The sequence below is a fragment of the Castor canadensis genome, chromosome 4 (assembly GCF_047511655.1).
Source record: "Castor canadensis chromosome 4, mCasCan1.hap1v2, whole genome shotgun sequence".
NCBI classification, from domain to species: Eukaryota; Metazoa; Chordata; class Mammalia; order Rodentia; family Castoridae; genus Castor; species Castor canadensis.
In genome coordinates this window covers 46,517,496-46,542,641 of record NC_133389.1, presented here as the reverse complement: position 1 = coordinate 46,542,641, position 25,146 = coordinate 46,517,496, and the positions used below count along the sequence as shown (strand labels likewise).

At 35.5% G+C, this 25,146-nt stretch overlaps 1 protein-coding gene and 1 pseudogene across 1 annotated transcript in view; one reads left to right on the top strand and one right to left on the bottom strand.

Annotated features, from left to right (window-relative positions):
- Positions 1-3,678: 3,678 nt before the first annotated feature.
- On the top strand, positions 3,679-4,318 carry LOC141422674 (large ribosomal subunit protein eL21-like; annotated as a pseudogene).
- Positions 4,319-12,096: 7,778 nt separating this feature from the next.
- Positions 12,097-25,146, bottom strand: part of Cdh2 (cadherin 2) — a 203,936-nt gene continuing 190,886 nt past the window's right edge. Inside the window, exons 15-16 of the mRNA XM_074070099.1 lie at positions 22,602-22,766; positions 12,097-13,506 (exon numbers count right to left, since the gene is read on the bottom strand). Coding sequence (XP_073926200.1) covers positions 13,300-13,506; positions 22,602-22,766 — 372 coding nt within the window. The 3' untranslated portion in view covers positions 12,097-13,299. The remainder of the gene's footprint in view (positions 13,507-22,601; positions 22,767-25,146) is intronic.

The following is a 25,146-nucleotide window of genomic DNA, read 5'->3' as shown; positions in this document are numbered from 1 at the left end:
GGTTTTCATAATTATATCCATAATTCGACCATTCAGTCTATATTTATAGAACATGCTTGTCCTCACATATTGTATCAATGAATTTTAGAGCATATAATTCTTATTTCTAACTTCAACATTCTTTGGTGATAACAAGTTATAGGAACAGAATAGAATGAATCAACCCTGGTGTTATCTTTTTGAAATCAAAGCATTATTGTTTAAAGATAGAAGGTTAAAGTTAGTTTTCAATTTGTTTTAGAGATGCCACTTTTGTCTATTAAGTGGGAAATAATTATATGCTGTACCCTTTTAATATAAATTATACTATCTTGATGAATTACAATCTTTAGGATTTTGTTTTTGTAAATAATTTTCTCTCCTTAAAGCACTGAAGATCAGTTTAATACCATACGTAAAGGTCTGAATGTATAATCTAGGAGAGCTTAAGACATGGCACACCAATTAAGTGGTCTAGTAACATGTAGACCTATGCAAATTGTATCTACTACATTAGGATATTTGAAGGAAAGCAAAAAAACATTTTAACAGGAATTTAAATCTTCAAGTGGACTATTATTTATATCTAGATAGAAGGAAATCCACTAAATTCAAGAAATTTATTCATACTGGTTTATATAAAGAGCTTTATGGTTAAGATAAAGAACTTTTCAGGAGAACGTTTGTGGGCCTTTTGAATCAGATGGTTTTCTTTCTTGTGCTTTTTGGGAATGCATCTTGCATTTCCCACCTCCCTTTTGTCTTGAGCTTCCTTTCCTCCCAATGTTTTTGTACAAGAAGGTGTAGTGAATTTCTGTACATTTTCTTCCTTGTAGCCACCAGAGCAAGCACATAGGCCCTTCCATATAATAACTAACACTGTGAGTAATGCTGGAAGTCATAAAAATAACCAACTTAGTAGACATCTCCTGGGGTCTCTGTGTCCTTAAGAACTACATAACTTCCATTTCAATCTGCCACCTGCTATTGCACTAATATTTCTGCTGATTTTTTACTTGATTTCCACAAAGCACCAGAAACACAGGGAACAACAAAAACCCCAAACAAAATTCCCCAAAACTCCTCCATGACCTTCAAAGTGGAAATGGAGGGGGTGATTAGTTTGCAATACTGCAGGCAGTTGCGCATCCACTGTGTCTGATGTGAAACATTTCCTGTGATATTTAATCGTGTGTCTTCTCCCACACACACCTCCACACTCTTCCTGGATGTCTTTATGCTGTGGCTTGTAGTCCTATCTTTCTCAACTGTCTTAATCCCAAAGAGTCATATTCTTAGACAAGGACTTCCTTCCAGAAAGAGGCAATTTTCCACATGGGTTAATATTTTAAATGGCTAAGTTATTAAGATTAAAACAAATTAATTGGTATTCACTATAATGTGCTTCTCAGAACCTTCTGGAGAAGTGAACAAAGCATTTTCTTAGTTTTTAAAGTACTGCTGGCAGACAGCTCTCAGTGGTCAGTCCTCTTCCAGAATTGCCTCTCAAGGCCAAAAACATTTTAAATCTGGACATGCTCAATGGGTGGTCTACAAGGGACGTCACAGGTATGGCCTCATGGTTTCAATTTGGGACAACTCCAGGTATCACTCCTTTATTGTCTTACTGGCAGTCCAGCTTCTCTTTCTCCCTAGCCCAGCTCCTTTCCCTTCCTTTGCGCAAATATGAACCCTAAAAGTACACTCTGATGAACTTTCTGCACACTAATCTCCATCATGGTTTACTTCCTTTGGAACCTACCCTGGATATGTTCTTAGACTTCCTTCACATGGTTTCCAGCTGTCTACATCAGATGAGACCCCCACAAGACTTTTTGGTTCTTGGGAGGTTCCATTGCTCAGACAGTGGTGCTGGGTGCATTTATGGAAGTTAGGCGTTATTAGTTTTTAAATATCCCCATAAATTCTAATGTGTAGCATATTTTGGGAATCAGTTGCCAATAATCTCTATCATTCTTCATCGACTCTCATTACTTTCCTGGACGTCTTGTACATTTCTGTGAAAAGTACCTTTCTTACCTTGTTTGAGTTCGTTCTTGTACTTGATTGGGGAAAGTTTTACTAAATACTCATTTTAGAAGCCATGTTTTTTCTACTTGGAGTCTAATAATTGACTTCAGTTTCACTGGCTCAGGTTATGATTTGGTATATTCACATACTTCATTTTTCCTAGAAGACTAGTCATACTGGAATTATAGCATAGCAATAAAAGAATCAACTTAACACGTAGAAATAGTAAGACAGTATCGTTCAAAAGACAATCTGTCACACCATTTTATCCTACCATTATGAAGTCATAGCTACAATAAATTATTTGTGAAAAACAAAATCATTAAGCAAACAGATTCTGGAAAAATGGACAGATTAATAGTTTCATCGTTGTCCTGTTTCTCTGAGTTGTGGCATTTGGGCAATCTGAGAGAGCTAAGCATTAGCTTTCAGAGGCTTCAATCTATGCAGTACCTTTCTGATGAAAAATGAACCATTCATTCTTCCAAGTGAGTTATTACTTAAAACCTAACATTTATACAGCAGTTTCAAGTTTATAAAATACTTTCATGTCAATTGTTTTATTTCATATTCTGTGGTTGTACTGGGTGATTTAATAAACTGGGTAATACTGGTGTTAAGTTCTTGTAAAGAGTATGATCATGATTAACAAGAGCAATTTGATATATTTGCTTCTATGCCCTGTATTCCAGTTATTAAAGTTTAATGATGCATGATGACCTAATTTTTTAAAGACTGCTATATGTGCAGTTGAAGGATTTAAAAGGAATGGTACAATTAAGAAGGGAAATATTAGAAAGTAGATATAGAATCAGGTAAGCCCAACTAAAAATGGATGATTCTGCTAATATAGTTGAGTTATTAAATCTGCATTTTTATGCACAAGACCACAAGGAAAATCTCCAAAGTAATAAGGTTTGATCTCTTTAAGGTCTACTATTTCCAGGCAATTCAATCAATTTTTAGAATTTCTGTGATTCCAAATTTCCTGGATATACTTGGATATTCTTCCAGAACTGGCAATTAAAGAAACAAAGTTGACAGGTGTTGATAGTTTCTGACCATTAGACCCTGGAATCATGCATAATTTTACTTTCATGAACCTGACTAAGAATCAAATAAATTATATAAAGTATATAAATACTGATTTGATTAATGGTAAGAGTTTAAAACACAGAATGGAAAAAACTAAGACAGAGGTTTTTTTTTTTCAATTTTAAGAGGTAGAATAAAGTCTTTTATCAACATAAGGGCAAAAAGAATTTATACTGCAAAATTTAACGTTCTTATGGATGTTCAGCCTGAAGCCTTGTCAATAATGTTTGAAAAATAAGAGATTAAGCTGAGAGGTAAGAAGCTTTTTGAGAGTGAAATTATTTTTCTTTTATAAATTATAAAGGGACATAAAATAACAACGTATTGGTAAATATTATGTCTTCCTAACAGTAGATAACAATAAATAGCTAACTTTTATGGCATGTTTACTATGTTCTAGGAATTAACAGGCCTTGTCTTCACAAGGCCTTGTGATGTTCCCCTATTCTACAGACAAGAACATGGAAAGACTTTTCTGAGGTTATGCAGCTATTAAACGGCAGAGGTGGAGCCAGGTGTGGTGGTATATGCCTGTAGTCCCAGCTACTGGGGAGGCTGAGGCAAAAGGATCACTGGAGCACAGTACTTCAGAGACAGTCTGGGCAGTATTGTGTGAGCCTCCATCTCTTAAAAAATAAATAAAACACACATTAAAAAGGGCTCCTTTCAGCAGGAACCGCCATCTTTCAGTAATTTGCCAAAATGATGAACAGAAAGGGAAAGAGGAGAGGAACCTGACATAGGTGTTCTAGGCCTTTTAGGAAACATGGAGTTGTTCCTTTGGGCACATACATGTGAATCTATAGGATATTGTAGATATGAAGGAAATGGGTACTTTTCAAAAAGGAACGCCCCACAAATGTTACCACAGCAAAACTGGAAGCCTACAGTATTATCCCGCAGGCTGCTGGCATTGCTGTACACAAGCAAGTTACGGGCAAGATTCTTGCCAAAAGAATTATGTGCATGCTGAGTGTATTAAGCACTCTAAAAGGTGAGATAGCTGCCTGAAACGTGTGAAGGAAAATGACAGAAAAAGAAGGAAGCCAAAGAGAAAAGAACTTGGGTTCAACTGAAGCACGAGCCTGCTCCACCTAGAGAAGCACACTTTGTGAGAACCAGTGGAAAGTTGCCTGGAGTGCTGGAACCTATTCTCTATGGGTGTATGGGATACGGATGTAAAAAAAATATAAAGCTCAGCTGTAAAAAGTAAAAAAGGGAGGGGGCAGAGGTAGAATCTGAACCCAGAGAGAGTCATGCTAGTCTGTGCCTTCTGGTAATGTTTAGTTTTTCCTGAAGACACTTGAGGATGTTGCAGCCTTCAAAATGCCAAACGTTAGTATATTAGAAGAACAACCCAGCTATGTTGGGTAAAGAAAGAAAAGACTCATCCCTCTTAGTAGAAAATGAGTTTCTACTAACAGACTAAATGTTCCCCCAGAGCTTGGAAAGGTTACTTTGATTTCCAAAACTGCTAACATTACCACTGGAAGAAGTAATGTCTGGGCCAGTGATGGCAGGTAGGTCTTGTGACATGGCTGCATGAGACTGCCCAGAGGAAGCAGGTGTTGAACAGCTTTGTAGGCTCTGCAGAGACTGATAAATAAGAATGCTAAGATTGTGTCAGTCTTGGGGGAGGTAGTGTAAAAACATAACTTAGTGAGGATAAGAAACTACTAAAAAACAAGTGAGAAAAACTTCATCATAGGTTCTCCCCTCCTTCTCTTCCCTCCTACCTGCATCCAGCTAATGTGCTTAGTGTTCTTAGCATATAGATGGTTTGTTGCAAAATAGGTGATTTATTTTTAAACTTAGGTTGAACTAAATTAAATATTTAATTTAGGAATATAAAGATATTTGTCTGTCTTGATATACAAAAATGGTGATCCTACGGTTCAACCTAACACCCAAATGGTACTGTGTCACAGTGCTACTTTTTCTTTTGCTCACTCATCCCTGTGGTTTTCACTCGGTGCCTGCTGCAGCCTTGTGGTAGAGATAAGTGTGAGCTCTAGAGACAAGTGGGCTTCAATCCTGGCTCTGCTACTTAAAAGTCCAGTGTCACAGGACAAACCACATAACTTCTGCTGATAGACCTTCTCAAGTTAAAGAAATTGGAGTAAAGGAAACTGGTCTTTTGTATCTAAATATGTATTTCATAGACTCAAAGAGTGATATTGGTGCTTTGTTGATGTTACAAAAAGGCATTAATGTAAAGTTTTCACACAACTGTAGCATCATGTCATTTTATAAGAAACTTCTTGATCTTAGAATTGTTAAAATGAGAGGTGATAAGTATATTAGATGTGATGGGATAGAGTAATTACTGTAAAACTTACAGTAACATAGCAAGTGCATAAACAGTATCTGTGCACACAATGAGCTCAGTACTATTAAATCCATCCATGTTGTTAAGTGTGTATCTGTGTCTGGATTTATACCACCAGCAGCAATTTCAGTTCAACAGTCTATGAAGTCATCTTCAATTTACAAGGTTCATATGGGGCCTGGGATGGCCAGGCATTAATTCAGTTTGATTTACTCTCAAGCTGGTACAGATGAAGTGGACTGTACAGTGGAACGAAGCTAAACGTTCCATGAGAAAAAATTCAGGGGCAAAGGGAACAGGTTTCTTCCAGTCTGTGTTTGTTGATACTTTTAGTGATAGTTAAAGATTAAAACTGAGTATCTGGGCATGGTGGTGCATGCCAGCAACCCCAATACTTAGGAGACTAGGGCAGGAGGATTGATTGAGCCAGACAGCTTGGGCTACATAAGGGAGACTTTGTCTCAAAGGAAAAAAGAAGGATTAATATGGAGGTAAAAGAAAAGGATAAGAAAAATAGCTAATCAAGAAAATATTATTAAAATAGGCTCAACCAGACACAAAATGTAGAAGCCATTTAAAAGAAAACTAAACTAAACTTACAAATATTCTCATTCAATACAGTGTTATTTCTTTTTTTACTCTGGATGATAATACAATACATATTTTGACCACATGCAATAAAAAAACCCATGAGAAAAAAGCAACAAACTCTAAAATACTACATATATAAGTTAACATTCCCACAAAGTTGAAACTGAAAAGTCACTGATAAATGCATATGTATTAAACTACAGAACAAAAGTCAGCATTCTTACACTTGAAAATTACTTTTTGCTTTATTTTCTGTTTTTATTTGAGACAGGGTCTCACTATGTAGCCAAGGTTGTCCTTGAACAGGAGATCCTCCTGTCTCTGCCTCCTGAGTGCTGTGATTATAAGCATGCTTCGCCACTCCTGGCTCAAAGTTTCTTATTTAAAGTTCATTAGTTTCAGAGAACGATCAGAAGGAATTTACTGCAGGAGCTGACATCCACTTAGTAATTAAATTCACTGGGCATTTAAGAATTATTAACATCAACATGTTCAAATTTAAAAAAAAACAAAACATAGGAATGGAATTTATAAATATGTATTTGGTTTAGAGCAACAGAGTATCACAGAGGTGTCCGTTGTGATTCTGATTCACACAAATGTTTCCAGTCATGAGAAGTGCACCACCAGCCCTACCCCACCCCACCATCTAAGAGTAGGCATTTAACATACAGTATCATGATTCTCATATGGGCTTATTTTATTAGAACAAATGATAAGAGTAAATATATTCTCAAGCTTTAACTTGTGCCTATAGTCATCACACTCATTTGTGGAAATAGAAATTGCCATAGGTTAAAACAATTTATAATCTTTCCCCCAAAACACATTTCATAGCTGCTGTCACATCTTTTCTTTTTCTACCCATTAGACTCTCCATGCAGCTTGTTAAAGAAGAAATGGTGATACCTGAGAGCATTTGCTACCAACCTTGCAGAAGTACTGATGACCAATAGAAGAATGTAAGTCTAAGTTTGTTGCATCATGAAAAACCAGAGAATTGTCTTTCTTCTTTCTCCCTCTAATTATTTGCTTTCTTCCTCCTCTCCCTTGCTCTTTCTTCTTTTCCTGTTATTATTATTATTTTTTTGTAGTACTAGGACTTGAACTCAGGGCCTTCACCTTAAGCCACTCCACTAGCTCTATTTTTGTGAAGCGTTTTTCAAGACAGGGTCTCACAAACTATTTGCCTGGGCTGGCTTTGAACCATGATCCTCCTGATTTCTGCCTTCTGAGTAGTTATGATTGCATGCGCGAGCCACTGGTACCTGGCTCTTTTTCTTTGTTTTGAGACAGTGTCTCACTGTGTAGAACAGGCTGGCCTTGAACTCATTATGTTCCCCAAAGTAGACTCTATCTCAAGATTCCCCCTGCCTTAGCCTCCTGAGTGCTGGGATTATAGACTAGAATCACCAGGCCCAACTTCCAGTTCCCTTCTTAAAGGGGCCAGTCAACTGGTGTTTTTCCAGAGAGAAAAATCTCTTACATGACTGGCTTGCTCAAGTCACAGCCAGAAATACAGGAGTGGAAATGACTGGCTTTGTAGATGGTGAACTATAAAAACCAAAGCATTGTCAAGACTGGTGTTTTGGGCCAATGCACTGTTATAATATCTATTTGAAAATGACATTGAAATATTTTAAAATTTATTTATACATTGTTTAAAATGATATAAAAAGCAAAATCATTTAGAAGGTATTAATAATAAAGACATGGAACTAAGCTTTATTAGGCTAAAATCAAATGTATTATTTGATTAAAATAAAACCAAACCAAGCAAACAAAGAAATAAAACAAGTATGTCTATATGAAATACAGAGCTGAAAGCTAAAAGGTACCAAGCAAGATACATAGATGCTTTCTTTGCATGGGTAAAAATAATCCAATAGTTTTAATCATATTTTCCCATGCCCTAGAAATACACAAAGCCACAAAGCAAGTAGGAAATGTTAAAAAACCTCTCTCAGGAACCAACAAATAGAAAATAAGTAAAGATGCTAGGTATTAGAAAAACAAATTAATAGCCTTAGAGAAATGCATACCCAATAATCCAGTCACGAATATTCCATACTGATCAATCACCAATCAAAAATCTTTTAACAGTACAATTGGTACTTCTGGTTACTCTGATGAAGAAAAAAGGAAGAAAAAAAAGGAGCGTAAGGAAAGATAACTTAAGGTATGAAACAAATGTGTAAAGAAAATAATACTGTGCACAATTTTCTATCAATGAATTCTTTAAAAACTAAATTAAATATTTTTATCAGAAAAAAATGTAAATTGTGAAAATTGGTCAAGAAAAAGCAAAATACCTGAATATGAACTGAGAAAACCAGTTCTCACAATGGTAAAATTGTGGGAAAGTTTTGACAATCTTTTACAAACAGAAAACCACGATTTATATGAACCATTTTAGAACACAGAAAAATAAGAGAAATCTTCCAAATCATTTATTTCAGGCTAGCACAAATTTGAGGCTGAAATTTGGCAAGAATCTATAAGGTGTAAATGGTATAAAAAGCCCACTTATTTAATGTAAAATTCTGAAGTAAAATAGCAGCAAAGCAAACATATCGGTCCAGTGAAAGAATAACATTATGACAAGGAGCATTTATTCCAGGAAAGTCTGATTTAATATTAGAAAATATAATGACATCAATGCTATCATTCACATAATGGGGTTAAAAGATACTCATCCATGTAGATGAAGGAAATATATTTTATTGATTGTGCACATCCAAAATCTCAAAATAAAGTAGGTATAAGTTCTTTCTGTAGAAAATATTATGTATATTGGTGAAATATACAAGGCTTTCCAACTATAGTTAGGAATAATAAAATAATGCTTACAATAATCACAACTACTAACTGTGCAGGGGAAAATAAATAGTAAAAAAAAAAACTGTCATTAATTGCAGCCAAAATATCTGTCAGAAATATCCAAGAGAATCATAAAAAAAACTATTAGAACTAATAAAAGGGTAAACTAAGACAGAAACAAGAGGAATAAAAGTTACAAACTTCCAAGACAGCAATAAAATAATCATTAGAAAAACTATTGTAAAAAGGTGAGCCTGCTCACAATAGCAATGAAAATCACCAAGTCTTAGCACAATAAAATAAGATGTTTAGTGAAACTCTATTTTATGAAAAGTTAGATGTTATAATAATGGATGTGAAAGCAAATAAAATTGTTAACTTTTCACAACTTAATAAAATTTCAAATATAACTTGTCATGGAATTCAACAAAATGTTTCTAAAACTTATACACAAGAGAAAATGTGGAAACAGAATATAGAAAAATTTGACTAATAAGAACAGTATGGGGGAGTGGCTTCTGATATTCTAGCATAATCAATCTAGTATTTTGCAATAATTAAACAAAAGTTCAATGAAACAGAATAAAATACTCAGAAACAAATATATATTGATATGAGAACTGAAACATGAGAAAGGTTGTACATCTCATGATGGAGTTAAGGTTGAAATTTTTAACAAATGGAATTTGGAAAACAGGACTGTGTTTAGACTTTAAAGAAAACAACAACAAATAGCTAAATGTCTACATCACACAAAACAATTTCTTGGTGAGTTATAGTGCTAAATGTGATTTGGAGGTAGAGCATCTCAAAATGTTGCAGTTGAGAAGTAAGAATAAACCACAAAATTTTAAATTTCTGTAAGATGAAGCAACATAAATGAATTTACAAGATTAGCAAAAGACCAGGAAAAAAATGCATATAAGGAGCTCATGCTAATTAATTGGAAAAAGGAAAACAGGGAATGAAAGTAGATTTAAAGAAATACAAATGGCTAATCGACATACAGAAAGGACAAATCCCCACTCCTCCACCTCACTAACAATTAGGAAAATCTAATGATTGACAAGGAGCATCTTTTGTGCCCATCACCATGGCAAAACTTTTAAATATGTGTCATGTCCAGGACTGTTGAGGACAAAGGTAAACATATTTTTGTAGACAGCTTTGGTAGTTTCAATTGCTGGGGTCTTTAATTAGGGACATCTGTCAGTGTCTTACTAAGATTTACTTTTATCACAGAAAATGATAGATTTCGCAGGGCTTGTAGACAGATCTCTGTATGTCTTTGTATTACCTATCCTGAAGAAAAGATCGACGTCATTAAGAAAGGTCTAGAAGGATTTATTCACAACTCATAAATATGAGTTTCAAGGCTTTTTACAGTCATTTTTTAAGTACCTAAAATAGTACCGTGGCTCAACTCAAAGGCTATCTTTCAAAGAAAAAAGAATACGGCGTTGGCTAGATTGTCTTACATTTTGTGGTTACTATTTTGAGCTGCATAAAATCCTTTTGCCAGAGGAGGAAGTTGCTGGTTTTTAGGAAGCTCATCTTTTAGCTAAAAGGCACTTTGAAGTAAAGCTTAAACATTTATAATTTCAGCCATATTTAATTTACTTCTCTTCACTTTCTTTAATCCTGCAATTCCATCACCAAGCATCTGATTTAGAGAAATAATACCACATGCAGAGACTTGCACAAGAATGTTGACTACAGCATTATTTTTAATAATAAAAAACCCTCAAACACATTAAGTAGGAAATCATTGAATAAAACCACTATGTCCGTGTTAGGAATACTATATAGCAGTTAAAAGGGATGAGGTAGATGTACATATAAACTAACACTGGAAAATTTCTAACATACACTCTTAGTAGAATGGGCAGCTTACAGCAAAATTCATAATGTACAATCTCTTTTTTATTAAAACAAAGCAAAATAAAATCTTTATGGAAATGATTGTAAAAATGCTTTTAAAACAAGAAACAAAACCCAACAACACAGAAGTTCCACCTGTAGCAACAAGAGGGTGACTTCTACTTTGTATTGGTTTCCGGCTTTTAAAAAATACTTTTACAAAGGAAATACAGTTGTGCCAAAAAAGGAAGTTTGAAAAATATGAATGTTTACATTTAGTGATGGTGTCTCTATATAAAATGCTTAACAATGCTTAAAGTTACATATCTTCTAGATAGACTCTTTTTTAGCAATGTTCACCCAAATTATGGAAATTTAAATGTTCAAATTTGAAAAGATAGTTAAATTTTCATTTAAATGTACAGCAGCATGGGGCACAGTTTAGGAATCAATTTTAGAAAAGATTCTTTCAATTAGAAAATTTAGTAAGTTTTCATTATGGAAATTCCCAAAGGTAAGCACTGGCGTTTAATGGTTAGAAAAGTAGCAAGCGAGTGCTGCTCACAAAGTTAGCCAATAGAAGAGTAAATTGCACTGTCTAATACACAAGAACCTTTAAGTTAAGCAAAAAAAAAAAAAAAGAATTAGAAGAGTTATCGTGTATAAGTGTTTTTCAAAGTCTACAATATAAGAACACATGATATGATAATGACACTATGGAGACAACGGAAAAACTCAGTAAGAATTCCTTGAGGTCTCTTAAAATTCACTTATGAATCACAGTTAGATACATAAACAACTTTACAAGATTCAGCTTATTTCCTTTTTTAGGTCCTCTTGTTAAGACACATCAGATCAATATCAAATCAAAGAAGAATGGCTGTGTCAATGAATAACAGCCAGTCCACCCTAAATGTGGTTCACAAAATCCACAAAACAATGGCTTCAATGAATTACATGAGAATCCAGGTGCCCACGGCAGTTGCTAGGTCCAGTCCTTAAAACCCGTTTTACTGAAGTTTCCCCCATACTGGTGCCCTATGGGGAAAACTTGGTAGAAACAACACAACCATGAGCTTCAGCAGAAACAAAACCTAAGTAACATGAAGAATCTGAGCAAAGTTGACTGAAGTTAGAAATTTTTATACCACCAAGAGGTTCTATTCCTGGGCCACTTGAGGGGTTTCTTCTAGGATGATGGTTAAGATTCACCATGATTCTCCCTGCTGCTCATTGTCATGGCTATCATGCTAAATGTTTCAATGGTGAATGGTGCAAGAACAAATACATACTTTAGTACTGTTGTTCTCAATGAAACTCCAGTACTTAGGATTTTTGCAACATTCAAAGCAGCTCAAGTAGAGAAGAAAAAGTTCAAACCAGTCACCAGATCCAAAATTAGCATTTTATTCAGAACGCTGGGGTCAGAGGTGTATCATTTATATTCTGGTACACAATACAGAGGCAAAGCTGTTGTCAGAAGTCTTTCCAGTTTAAAAGCTTTTTTTTTTTTTCAATTTTTTTTTTAAAAACACACAGTAGTGCCACCAGTGTCAGGCCACCCCTTTTTCTCTTCTTTTCTTTCTTCTTCTTTTTTTTTTTTTGTTTTTTTGTTTTTTGGTACAAATTATGTAAAACATTTGTGCTAAGAACTTTTCTCCCTCCCCAAAACAAAAATGAAAATAAAAAATTAAAAATTAAAAAATTAAAAATTGTGTACTCTAACTACAGCTCAACAATTGAATCCAATGTCACTTTGTTTTGTAATACTTTATCCATAACGAAAGATATAAACATGCAAAAAACCTGAATCCATAGTCCAAATAATACATACAAGTGTTCTGAAGTTTCTGTACTTCTCCATAGACTATGTTGATAAAACATTATGTACACATACCATTTTTACAGTGAAGTGGAAAAAATACAGTAAATAAAAAAGTGTACATGGATTAAGACCAAAATGTGTCTAACACTCTAGTTTATGAAAAAATTCAATTTTGCTACAAAGTGGTGATATGAAAACTCCCTTTATTTGCAACCAGCTGCGTAAGTTTAAGATTTTAGTGAAAAAAAAAATCTAAAGTCTAAAACTAGAAGTAATGTACAATTTTCCAATCTCAAGGTCTCCTCCCCCAAGATAATAAAATCGCTCCATGAGTTCTTTTTTTGTTGGTTTGATTCTATATTTTAACAAAAGCAAACGCAATGTAACAAAAGCGTGTTGAAGCTATCATGGTTTAACTTTCTGCTCCCACCACAAAATATTTTGTCTTTTGCTTATCATTTCAGAAATCAGTACCATTAAAGCCTTAAACAGAAAACTAATTCCAATCTGAAAAAGGTACAAAAAGGCACATAAAATCCCAGTGCTTCTGTACTGTAAAATTCAAGTGTAACTGAGCTCAGTGTTTTTTCAAACAGTATTGGATCACTGATATTCCCGCTGAGCCCAAATTGGTTTGCAGCCTATGCCAAAGCCTCCAGCAAGCACGGTGCTAGTAGACTACAGAGTTAAAGCCTAGCTTCTGTATGCTTTTTGGGAATATCAGTAGAAATTGTTTGTACTTGTCCCAAAACCAAGTTCACCCTGAAGTTCAGTCATCACCTCCACCATACATGTCAGCGAGCTTCTTGAACCGGGGCCCCCAGTCATTCAGGTAATCATAGTCTTGCTCACCACCACTGCTTGAAGAATTAAGGGAGCTCAGGGACCCAGCAGTGGAGCCACTGCCTTCATAGTCAAAGACTAAGAGGGAGTCATATGGCGGGGCTGTGGGGTCACTGTCAGCAGCTTTAAGGCCCTGCAATTTGGAGAGACAAAGAAAGAAAGAATTAAGAAATGGTTACAATTTGCAAAACCACAAGCCTATCCATAGGGCTTTCCCAGTATCAAACACTTGTTTGTAAATTTCCACTGGCAAGAGCACACATTTCAGCATGCAGAAATTGGGGTCACTGCTGTTTGAAACTTAAGACAGAAACTTACAAAAGAAACAATTCCAGGAGTCTAGTTTAGGGTGGCCAAGATACCAGATAGGAGGGAGTAACTGGTGAGTGTTTGGCAGATGGCAGAAATGAAGGGCCAACTGCTTGAAGCAGATTACAGAGGATCTTAAATAGCATGATACATGGAACAGGATTGCTAGATTAAAAAAAAAACCTCACTGAAACGCAAGTTAAATCACATCATGGGAATTACTATAAAATGCATGCATTCATTCATTCAATGAACACAGAACATCTTCTGTTCTTGCCAAGATACCTGATAAGTATGAATGTCACACTTCACTGGGTAAGATCAGTTTTGAAAGAGCGATCTAGTGCTGCAATAGGTGACATGAAATAATACCGAGGGCTATGAAATCATGTGGTACATGGACCCAAACCAGAGTCTAGAGCAGAGGGCTTCAGCAACTAACAGGCTGAACAGGAGCTACAGGTAGGGCAAGGAGAAGGATATAGATACCAGTGCCAAGTGATCCCACCTTACAGTCTAGTTACAAAGGCATTGCTACGACACAAAGCAAATGATAAATAGCAAAACTGTGAGGTCTAAGCAAAAATCATCAAAAAAAAAAATTCAGACTACTATGAAGAGAAAGTAACTTTGCATTTGGCCTAATTGTGGGAGGATATCAAAATAAGAATGAAGACAGGCCAGATGAGAATACTACACAGGGAACATTACTCATGAAATCATTTATTATTCATGGAACATAAAGTGAGGAATTAATTGATAAATTGTGATCAGGTATTTTTTTAAAATAGGGTAACTTCTAGCTTCCATAGATTTAATTCTTGCATGTAATAAAAATATTGGGGATGGGAGGAACTTTGTCAATCTAAAATAAAATGCATACCAAACTCTTAAAAATAATTTAAGAAAGAAGTAATTACAATTTACATTCTTTAACAAAGAGATGTTTTAAAATATATGTAACTGAAGTATCTGCAGCTAATTAGAAAGTAAGCATTATAAAACTTTTAAAGACTAACCGCAGGTTCTTTTGGAATTTTCTCTAATATTATCTCAATTCCAGTCTACAACAACACCAAGATACAGGAACATTAGTCTTCAATCAATCATTCTCTTTTTTGCAACTCTGCTTTCCAAATGCTGGTGGGCTTTTGACGGCCTCACTTATTCAAGACATAGCAGACTGTCTTCCTTAAGAGATCAGTACTTCCAATCTATGTGTATAGGTGATTTTTATTCATTTCCTAATGAGCAGGTGTTCTATTTCTTTCGGTTTGCAGAGGAGGAATAAGGCATGAAAACTAAAGTCCAAATCAGTACAGTGCAGGGTTTGAGAGAACAGATCTTGGTCAATCCCTCTTGCTCTCCAGTGTTAACTTTGGGACCTCAGCATTTCTTCATCTGCAACCACGATAGCAACAATAAGATGATCATAAAGACCAAATGAGGGAAAGGAACTCATCAGCTCACTGTGTCTAGCACATGTGGAGCTCCATGAGTGTCAGTGATTACTTTTTTCAAAAAAACATTTTTTTTCAAAAAAACATTTTCGTGTTTAAAGAAAAAAAAATTCTTGTTTAGGAATTTGAAAAAAAGTAAATCTGTAATATTTTAAGGAATAAAATAGTAACTGCTAGACTCCAATAAAAAATGAGAGTGAAAAGTACATCTTCCAAGTATTTCTTACCAATAATCCCAGCTACTTAATTAAACACTACTTTTCCTTCTGTAAGTTTGTACTATTTAGACCCCAGGAAAGACTATATTAAAAAAAATAGGCAAGTCTTCAACAAACTGCTTCAATATAAATAATTTTAGATAGGACTTACCTTATTTTTAGAATATGCTATAAGGCAATTCTGCCAAGGCTGAGAATCACCACAACCTACAATTTCTTAGAATTCCTGACTCCCTTCTGTGGTCGATTGGGTTACTGTTCTCAGTGACTCACTACCCTTTTTCCCTAGGGGAACACACACCCACACTACCACAAAGGCCTCTCTGAGGCATTTACTTTGCTCCACCTCACTGTTAGGCTTGGCTCTGGGATGGGCTTTGGCCACGTAATGCGAGGCACAGGAAGAGTGGCCCTTTTAAGAACTCTGGAGTATTTCCATCAACAGAGAATTTGCTGATGGAACTGAGCCACTTACAGACTACAACTGACTTGTAACTAGAGCAACCTTTGTTATTGTAAGCCAACAATTCCTGGCAGTTATTAGTTATTATAACCTTAGCTAGCCAAACCCAAAGAATGTACCTTCATTCATTTAGTTTGCATTTATTTATTCAATATAGGTTATTTATGATTGTAATGTATTCTGCTTAGTGGTAGCAAAATGACTATTAAGAAGTTAGATCCATTACCTGCCCTCCTGGAGTTTATATTCACCTATTAGCATGCACTACTCCTTGCCTTCTTCCTACAAAATCTAGCAAATACAAAAATCAAGAGATAAATGATTCCATTAAGCACAGCACTGTCTTGAGTTCACCCAAGAACTTGGACACAAGAAGAATCTGAAGGAAAATAAAGAAGAGTCTGAGAAATTCCTGGTACGGATGGATTCCTGAAAACAAGTATTAAAATTTCACTATGACAATTGCTTCAGAATGTAGATAACACTGTGTTCACGTCATCAGCTTTACTTCAATTGAATCTTCAAGTGAAAATACACCCAGAGCATTGCCCAATCCTAATAGTGTCAGCACTAAATTGGAAATATGGAAAGAGTCAATGGCAGGCATCGAGTGCATCTGGATTCAGGGGAAAGAAAGTGATGACCTATGTTCACAGGGTCCAGGAATAAACAGTAGAAGCTGATAGGTCATCATTGGTGTGTTAAAGGACCCCAGAATTGTGTCAAATGTCCAAGCTATCTAATTCAACTTCTTAAAATAAATATAAACCTGGAGATAATCTACTTCCACATCCAGTGTTGAGACTCTTTATTCTTTTTTTGTGGGGACTGAGGTTTGAACACAGGGCTTCACACATGCTTGGAAAGCAGGTGCTCTATCACTTGTGCCACACCTCCAGTCCACTTTGCCTTTGCTATTTTGGAGATGGGACTCTCGAGAATGATTTGCCCAAGCTGGCCTCCAAGTGTGATCCTCCCAAGTATTTAGGATTATAGATGTGAGTCACCAGTGCTGGGCTCAGCATTGAAATTCTTAAAAATATTTTTTTCACTTTGATATATTTTTAGCTCCTTCACTGGTTTTCTGATCATCCTGGTAGATTTTGTATCTCTGTGTTCTTTATTTCTTTTTTTAAAAAAGAGATTAAAGCCATAAAAATCCACTAGTGAGAGGCCACTGTGCTATGCTAAGCATGGTACATCTTCTTTGGACTTAATGATTATAAACGGGCAAAACCAATGAACTTTTCAAGAATTCTTAGGCAAGCCATCCTTCTAGGTAGGAGGTTAAGTACTTCAAGTCACATCCAGTTGAATAGCTCCGATCTTTATCTGAGACTATGCGACTCTTCTGAATGAAGTATTACATAAATTCTTGGTAATATTTTAGCAATTCTAAAAAAGATCATAATAAAGTCCTAAGAAACTCACAAATAACAGACATGCATCAGAGAAAATGTGCAGAATAAATCTGGGGCAATAAAACCTTCTGGTTCTCCGGTATGGGATTCTTTTATTCTTGGATATGGACACCTTTTCACATGATGCAAAACGTACCCATACCAAATTTACAAGCTAACTACATGTGTCTCTCTAGGTTTCACTATATTTAGAAAAAAGATTGCTTGTTTCACCTCTCCTGGAGAGACAGATCTTGAACTCCAGATAAATTTATCTGGATAAATTTACAAATTTTCTGTAGTTTGAGGCTCCTCCGCAAAGTGAAAGAGCTGTGTCTGTGTTCTTGCTGAGCTTGTATTTATAGACTTCTGATCCTGTGCTTTACTGGTGGAGACATGCTTTTAAGGGGACCATAAAGCCCTACATTCTTCTGTGAGGAGCACATGAGAACACAGAAAGAGATCTATTTATCCCCTTATATTCTGTCTTATATAGTCTTAGTGCCATTGCTTTGGCTCAGGTCCTCATTATATCCTGCCTAGATAAAAGCAAAAAAGCCTAAGTGGACTCCAGTCTCCAGTTATATTCCTGCAAGCTACTATTGGTTTTTCTCTCCAATTTCATGTCACCCCCCCCCCAGGTAAAACCCTCCAAATGCTTTCTATCACTGACAACAGTGCTTCCCCAAATAAGGGGACATGCTCTACCACAGGTGTGCAAGATGGTTTTGAATTGGTGCATTGCCATTTTAAAATAATTTCTTTTATTTAAGGATTAAGTTTAATTTGATTGAAAGTTTAGGTAAATAATGGGATATGTAAGTAGAGATGAAAAATCTAAAAGGTGTTTCTCAAATGCCTGATGTTTGGGTAACCTACAGGATAAAATCATAACTCTTTAGAATTTCATTCAGTGACCCCAGACAGTGGCCCATTTCTACTTTTGCTATTCTCAACTCCAGCCAGCACAAATGAATTATACATCATGGTCCCAAACCTGCAAGCGTTGTGTTCTTGTGTACCACTGTGTTAATACATGTTCATACATATTCATTTCTTTCAAATTGAATGTGATTCACTCTTTTAAAAATGCACCTCTCATACTTTTTCATTTGGTGAATATCCATTATTCATTCATCCATCCACCTACTCAAAAGCTCATTGAAAATGTCACCTGCTGCATGGGGTTTTCTTCCCCACCTATGATTTGGAGTTGTTCATGGGATCTCTCTTGTTGCTTCTTAGATTTTCATGTTTTGGATTAGATTGTGCCATCCCTTTCTGCAGAGGCCATTTTGTTCTCACATTTTGTATTTCAACAGTGGGTAACACCTGGCGACTATTCTAGAAGGTAACTTTGCAGTGCTGTCCTGGGCTTAGTTTCTTTTTTTTTTTTCTCAAGTTCATCTTTCTATCTACTCAGTTAGGAAGAAGCTAGGATGTAGGTTTAAAATATATACAGCCATGAAAGTACACTATTCATACATAGGGGATTAAGGCTAACATTACTATCGCTTTTTAAGTCTGACATTGGGAATTTCATTTTGCTTAAAACAAGTATTTTTTTGGAAGGGCAGTATAAAAATCAGAGGACAGTAGAGTCTTTTACTTCTAAAAGGCAATTCATTTATAATAATAATAATAATGAATATGAAACTACTAATAATTAAGACACTTTCCTATGTGATGGGTACCATATCAAGTGTTTTACATAGGTCATCTCATTAAGTCTCACTGCAATCTTAAAAGAAGGTTTTGTTTTTAACTCCATCATACAAATAAGAAAATCCATGAGGTTAAATCCAAGGGTTTTGACCTTGTACACAGTAACAGAGCTGTTAGGCAAGGTAGCTGAATTTGAACTCAAACAAATGCTCAAGTCTTATAAGAGTGGTATGTGATATTTTAAAGAGGACAAATTATTATAATTAAGAAGAGAAAGACAAACTGTTTAAAATTTTGTTGTTTCAGCAAATTATTCTAGAATAACTTTTCATATGTTTTTAAACAGTATAAATCAAAAGACAATCTTTTAACAGAAAGATACACTTGGTTTTTTAATACTTCTGAGATATGGAAATAACACAAAATTATTGGAGATACTAGCATATCAACTATCAGGCTGAGATTAAATGAATTTGTCACACATTCTTGCCCTTTGAAGTCATGTTTGAACACTCAAAATAGAATGAAATTCTACAACTGGAATTTAAAAACATGTAACTTGTTTTATTCTACCTGCCTGTCTGTAATGAGTGATCAGGTTTGGGATTCAAGACAATATTCATTTATTATTTAAATACATAAACTAGAAAATGTTCTCATGAGCTTTCTTATTCATCACATCTAAAAATCATTGGAATTATAATCACCACTATATTATTCTTCCTTTGGAACATTTGGTACCCTGTTAAATCAAATAAGACCTCAAGATAAATTTGTATGCATTTTTAATGTTTCTACAAAATGTACTTGAGTTCTTTTGAGGTGCCTTCAATTATTTTAAAACTTTACATATATTAATTTTGTCTATCAAGTTACTAAGATATACTGAGCAAGTCTTAATGAAGATGAAATAATCAACATAATGCTTTTGAGAGTTTAATAATCTTCAGGAACTTTCTTTTATCTCCTCGAACTTGCCCACAGAACTGACCGTCATATCCCTGGAACACTCTTTTTGGTTATTTTCTGTGACATCTTAACTTCCTTAGACTTTCTTCCTTGTTTCCTATGTCGTAGATTCATACAGAAATATCTAGGCACACATTTTTGGTTCCCATTGTCCTCCACATTTCTCTATCTTTAAATCACATTCAATTTCATAGATTTATTTGCCATTTTGGGAATGACTCTTAAATTGGAAATTTATTTATTCACCAAACCAGGGTACTCCACATTACTCTCCTCCCCCAGGAAAAAGCACCTCTTCCCTGACAGAAGGGCTCAGGGCAGGGCAGATGAAGTGGGTGTTCTGAAGGGAAGTGGGTTCAGATGGGATGATGCCTAACCCATACTCTCTGTGTCTGACCTTTCCTGGCTTGGTAAAGACTTTACAGAGGAACTTTTAGAAAAAGTAGAAAGTGAATTCAAGGCAGGAACAAAAGCACAGAATTACAAGGTAAGAATTGGTGTAGACAAGGTATAGAATACAAATACAGTTCTCTGGCACTGCCTACAAGATGCAGGTGGGGAGGGACCTCAGATATAGCTGGAAAGCAAGTAAGAACTTAGCACTCTAGAGGCCTGCTATGTCTGGCAAGTAAGGCTTCAATACTGAACAGATGCTCCTCAGTTTGGAATGGGGTAACATCCTAATAAACCCATTATAAGTTGAAAACATCATAAGTCAAAAATTGACTTGATTTGCGTAATTTACTTAACAATTGTGCTTAGCAACATAGTACACTGTAGAGTATCAGTTGTTTTCTCCCTTGTTTGCATGGTTGACTGGGAGCCGTGGCTTGCTCTGCTGCCCAGCATGAGAGTAATGTGCTACATATTATAGCTTGGGAAAAGATCCAAACTCAAAAGCTGAAGTACAGTTTCTACTAAATACTATTATTTTTGTACCACTGTGAAGTTGAAAAACTGTAACTTAAACCATCATAAGTCAGGGACCATCTGTATGAAGACTATGCACACAAAGAGAATCTATGACTAATTATGTTTTAATTTAATTTAACTATGTGTAGTTATTTATGCAGTAATTATTCAATACTGATTTGTTGAAAAGATCACCTTTTACCACAATTTCAAAATGAACCATTTTTAACACAGACAGACAATCCTCAAATTTTGAACTGATTGTATACTAGAAATTAATTTGCAGTTAGTTGTTTGGAATGAAATTTTTCACATAACTAATCACGTGAACAGTCATATAAATAGCTCAGTGTTGGGTTTTTATCACCAAGAAAAGAAAGAGTATCAGGAATGGGACGGAATCCCACAGAATAGGGACACTTCTGGGACATGTAGAAGCATCCAGGTCAAGGCAGAATTCTTGGTTTCAAAAAATCCAGATTCTACACCTTTAGTCAAAAAATTCACTGTATTTTGAAACCCAGTGATCCCAGGAATAATCAAACAACAATTTCTAATAATGAAGAACACTAAGTCAGATATAAAGTCATCAAGTACTCTGATATATAGTAAACTACCTAACCCTATATACAAATTACTACAAATTTCTCTAATCAGATTAATATCTAAGTAAGAGCTGGAAAAGTCAGGGCATGTTTTGTACAAAAGGGAGATACTATAGCATTTTGTTGATTTTTGTCTTCCATTTGCTTTTAATCATGTTTATTACAAATTAACCTATTACCTACTTAACAGAAATGAATATGTAATGTTCAGAAAGTAGCACATATTCAGGAATGGACATTAATGGACAGTCCCAGAGATAGGTAAATACTCTTTTAGTTCAAACTTTCAACAAACTGCAAGTACATCTAAAAGCTTAAAGCAGATTATTTACATATTATACAAACAATGCAAGAAAGCTCAGTAAATAAGATACTCATCGGTACATGCACAAAGGCCACACATAACAGCTGCACTTCATTTTGTAATGGACTGAGACCAATTCTAAGCTTGGCAATACTGAAGACATGGCCAGCCTACATAACTCCTGTCATGTATTCATAGTCATATCACATGTATTGCTGTGTTCTACTAAAATAAAAATTTTTAAAGAGAATTATAGTAGCCAGGATCTGAAGAAGCTGTATTCATCAGCTGACTTCAAAACTTAAGTATTATGTGTAGCAGAACTCTTGGTCAGTAATGAAATAAAAGAATCCCACAATAATTTTGACATTGAAAATTGTGTCTGTTATATTCAATAGAGAATTAGCTTCCTCTTGCAGAGCCTCTTAAAACTCTTCAACTAGGCAAGTATTTAAATCGGTTACATAATATTTGATTTATCTACTCTTCCAACTGGTCTCCTTTGGTGGAATCATTGGGTAGGCACTGAATTCTCAGCACATATGGAATTCAAGGAGTACAGTGTGAGAAAAGTTAAAGGGAACTACTGTTAGTTTTATCAGTTCTAATAAATGAAATAAGGATAAACTATATATTGCTTATGTGTTACTTGTAGTCTAGGAAACATCCTTCTTGGAAATAGTGTGACAATACTGATAATACATGATAAATGTCATTTCATAAATGTAGAATATGAATTGACATTTTGGGTTAAAACAATTAAACTTGTTCTGTTACCAAAGTCACGTTTGCTTTCAAATAAGCATAGAAACAAGTGTTTTAATGAGCCACATAGCTGTATTCCAAGTAACCTATGGCCCACCCAGATCTAACTACAGAATAAAATAAAAAGCCTTATAAAGAGAATGAGTCTTTCTCTGCACCTCATTAATGAAGTCTCCAATGTCTCCAGGGTGTGGGGCTGCAGATCGGACTGGATACTGTGGCTCAGCGTGGATGGGTCTCTCATCCAGTCGTCGGATTCCTACAGGCTTGATGGCATCAGGCTCCACCGTATCAGGCTGCTGAAGCTGGCTCAAGTCATAGTCCTACAAAAGGTAAAATCAAAAATCCATGGGACGGGCACAAAGATGGAAAATTGCAACCTTTGCTTTTAAACACATACTCATAATGCATAGAAATGAGTGAAATTTAACATAATGGAAAAGTTGCCACTAGGAATTTTTCATGTTATGATTAAATATTTCTTTCACACAGCTCTTTCTTCTGTGTTTTTCATTTCTACAGTCTGTGCTCCATCTGCTTTAAACTGTTCCTCATCAGTTCCCAATGGGAAACAGCAGTGTGACGAGGTCTCACTACAAAATGACTAAAAAAACGACTGTAATGTATAGTTGTAATACAGCAAGAAACTAACCTAATCTCTTTAACACTAAAAAAAAAAAAAGCGACGAGAGAGCTTTTTCCTGTTCTGTAAAGAAGGTACCAATGTATCAAGGTTTCAAAGCCATTCTGCCTCCCTCCCTCCCTCCCTTCCATGGTCTGGAGGAGGCACCTTGCAAATTATAGTCTTGGGCCAGTCTGATCTGTGGCCTATTTTCCCTTAAGAATGGTTTTTACATTTTCAAAGGGTTGCTTAAAATATCAACCAAGAAAAATATGCTATGCGGACCATATGTGGCCCACAAATTTGGTCCTTTCCTATCTGGCCCTTCACAGAAACAATTTGCTGCCCTCTGATACAGGGGAGCTGGGCTAAGGAGAGTGTGGATCCTCTTAATGCAGCCCTATGGAATGTCCTAGAAAAATGGCCTATCCACCTGCACAGAGGCAGAGCAGAACTCTGAAGAAGGATGCCTTGGGCATAGGCTGGGCCCTGGGAACTATCTTTAGCAAATGCATGGGAGAGCAGAACAGGAATTTATAAGGACAGACTATATAAGTTGGAAATGAATCAAATTTTAGGTTTGGGCAAATACTTTGTACTTTTTAGACCCTCTAAATTCTGGTGCTAGAAAATGTCTTATGTCTTTCTTAACAAAAATGCTCCAATTCACTGCTGACATTTACAGAAGTGCCGATGTTCTCTTCCTTGTCTAGGTTTGCACTCCATCTCTCTGTCTAAACTCAGCTTAAATCCTTTCTCAGTATCTCTGTAGTGGTTTTGATTTATTCAACACTCAAACATTTATCACATTTGGCAGTGTTCTACGTGTTTTGCATATGTCTGCTCATTTAAACATCTTCACATATTTTATCCTCCCTATTAAAGAGATAAGGACACTGATTTTCAAGTAATTCAGATCAATCGCCCATGGTCCCAGATCTATTAAGACACATAAACAGACTTGGGCTCAGGGCTCAGATTGTGTTAGTATCCACTGCCTAGCTCTTTTCACAGTCATCTATGACGGCATTTGATTTGCAAAGTTGTACTGAAAGAGTAATGAAGGAGCCTGGACAGAAAGGAAAAGAATGTCAGAAATTACTAAAATAACAAAAGAGACTAAAGAAAGGTCACTAACCATAATACTCACTATGTGCCTAGCACTCTACCAAGGCTTTTTAAAACTGAAGTATTAATACAGGTCAATTATACAAAGGCATTTCATTGTTAGTTTCTATACTTGCATATAATAAACTTCTACCAAGGATCTTGATAAGGGTTTTCTCACCATCAACACTTTCTAACAGTCCCATAAAGAATGTTTTATTGTCATCTTTTTGAATAATAAACACTGAGAGTTGAATAATTTGACTAAAGTCATAAGCCAAGTGTCAAAACTAGGCATGTCTGTCTTTGATGCATCTTTAAACATAACTCTGTGCTTACTAAGATGCTCTCATCTTAAAACCCTCATCCTGAGTAATTCCTTACCCAGAGCTTCAACTAACTGAAAAGTGACAGCCCCAAGGGACTGGGATGAAAACGTGTGTGGAAGGTGAGACAATTATACCAGGGTAGGACAAGTAAACTTGGTATAGGTATAAAATACCCAGAGGAAAAAGTGGCTTTAAGTTTGATCCCTAAAACACATATGGGGCTAAGCAGAAGGCACTGTTGAGGAGAATCATCCACATAAGCAAAGGCACAAGAATGTCGTCACAATAGAGTATTTCAGATCAGTCATACAAAATGAGCCAAAACAGCTTAATCTTGTATAAATGCGCTCCATTTTTGATTTCACAGAATTGATGAGCTATAGAATATCTTAAAGACCTAAGATGATAGAACACGTGAAAGCCTTTGAAATGTTAAAATGCTATGCAAAATATTTATTTAGGGAATTCTGAATGGTTTCCCAGGCCATTTAAAATCACATTAACTACCAAACATTGGAAAGTAGGGTAAACCATGGATAAGTGTGAATTCTAACAAAGTGTATCCTAGAAAGGGGAAAAAGTATATGGTAAGAATATTGAAAATTAATATTTCTATTCTTACGGCAAAATGTGCTTTATTCAAGT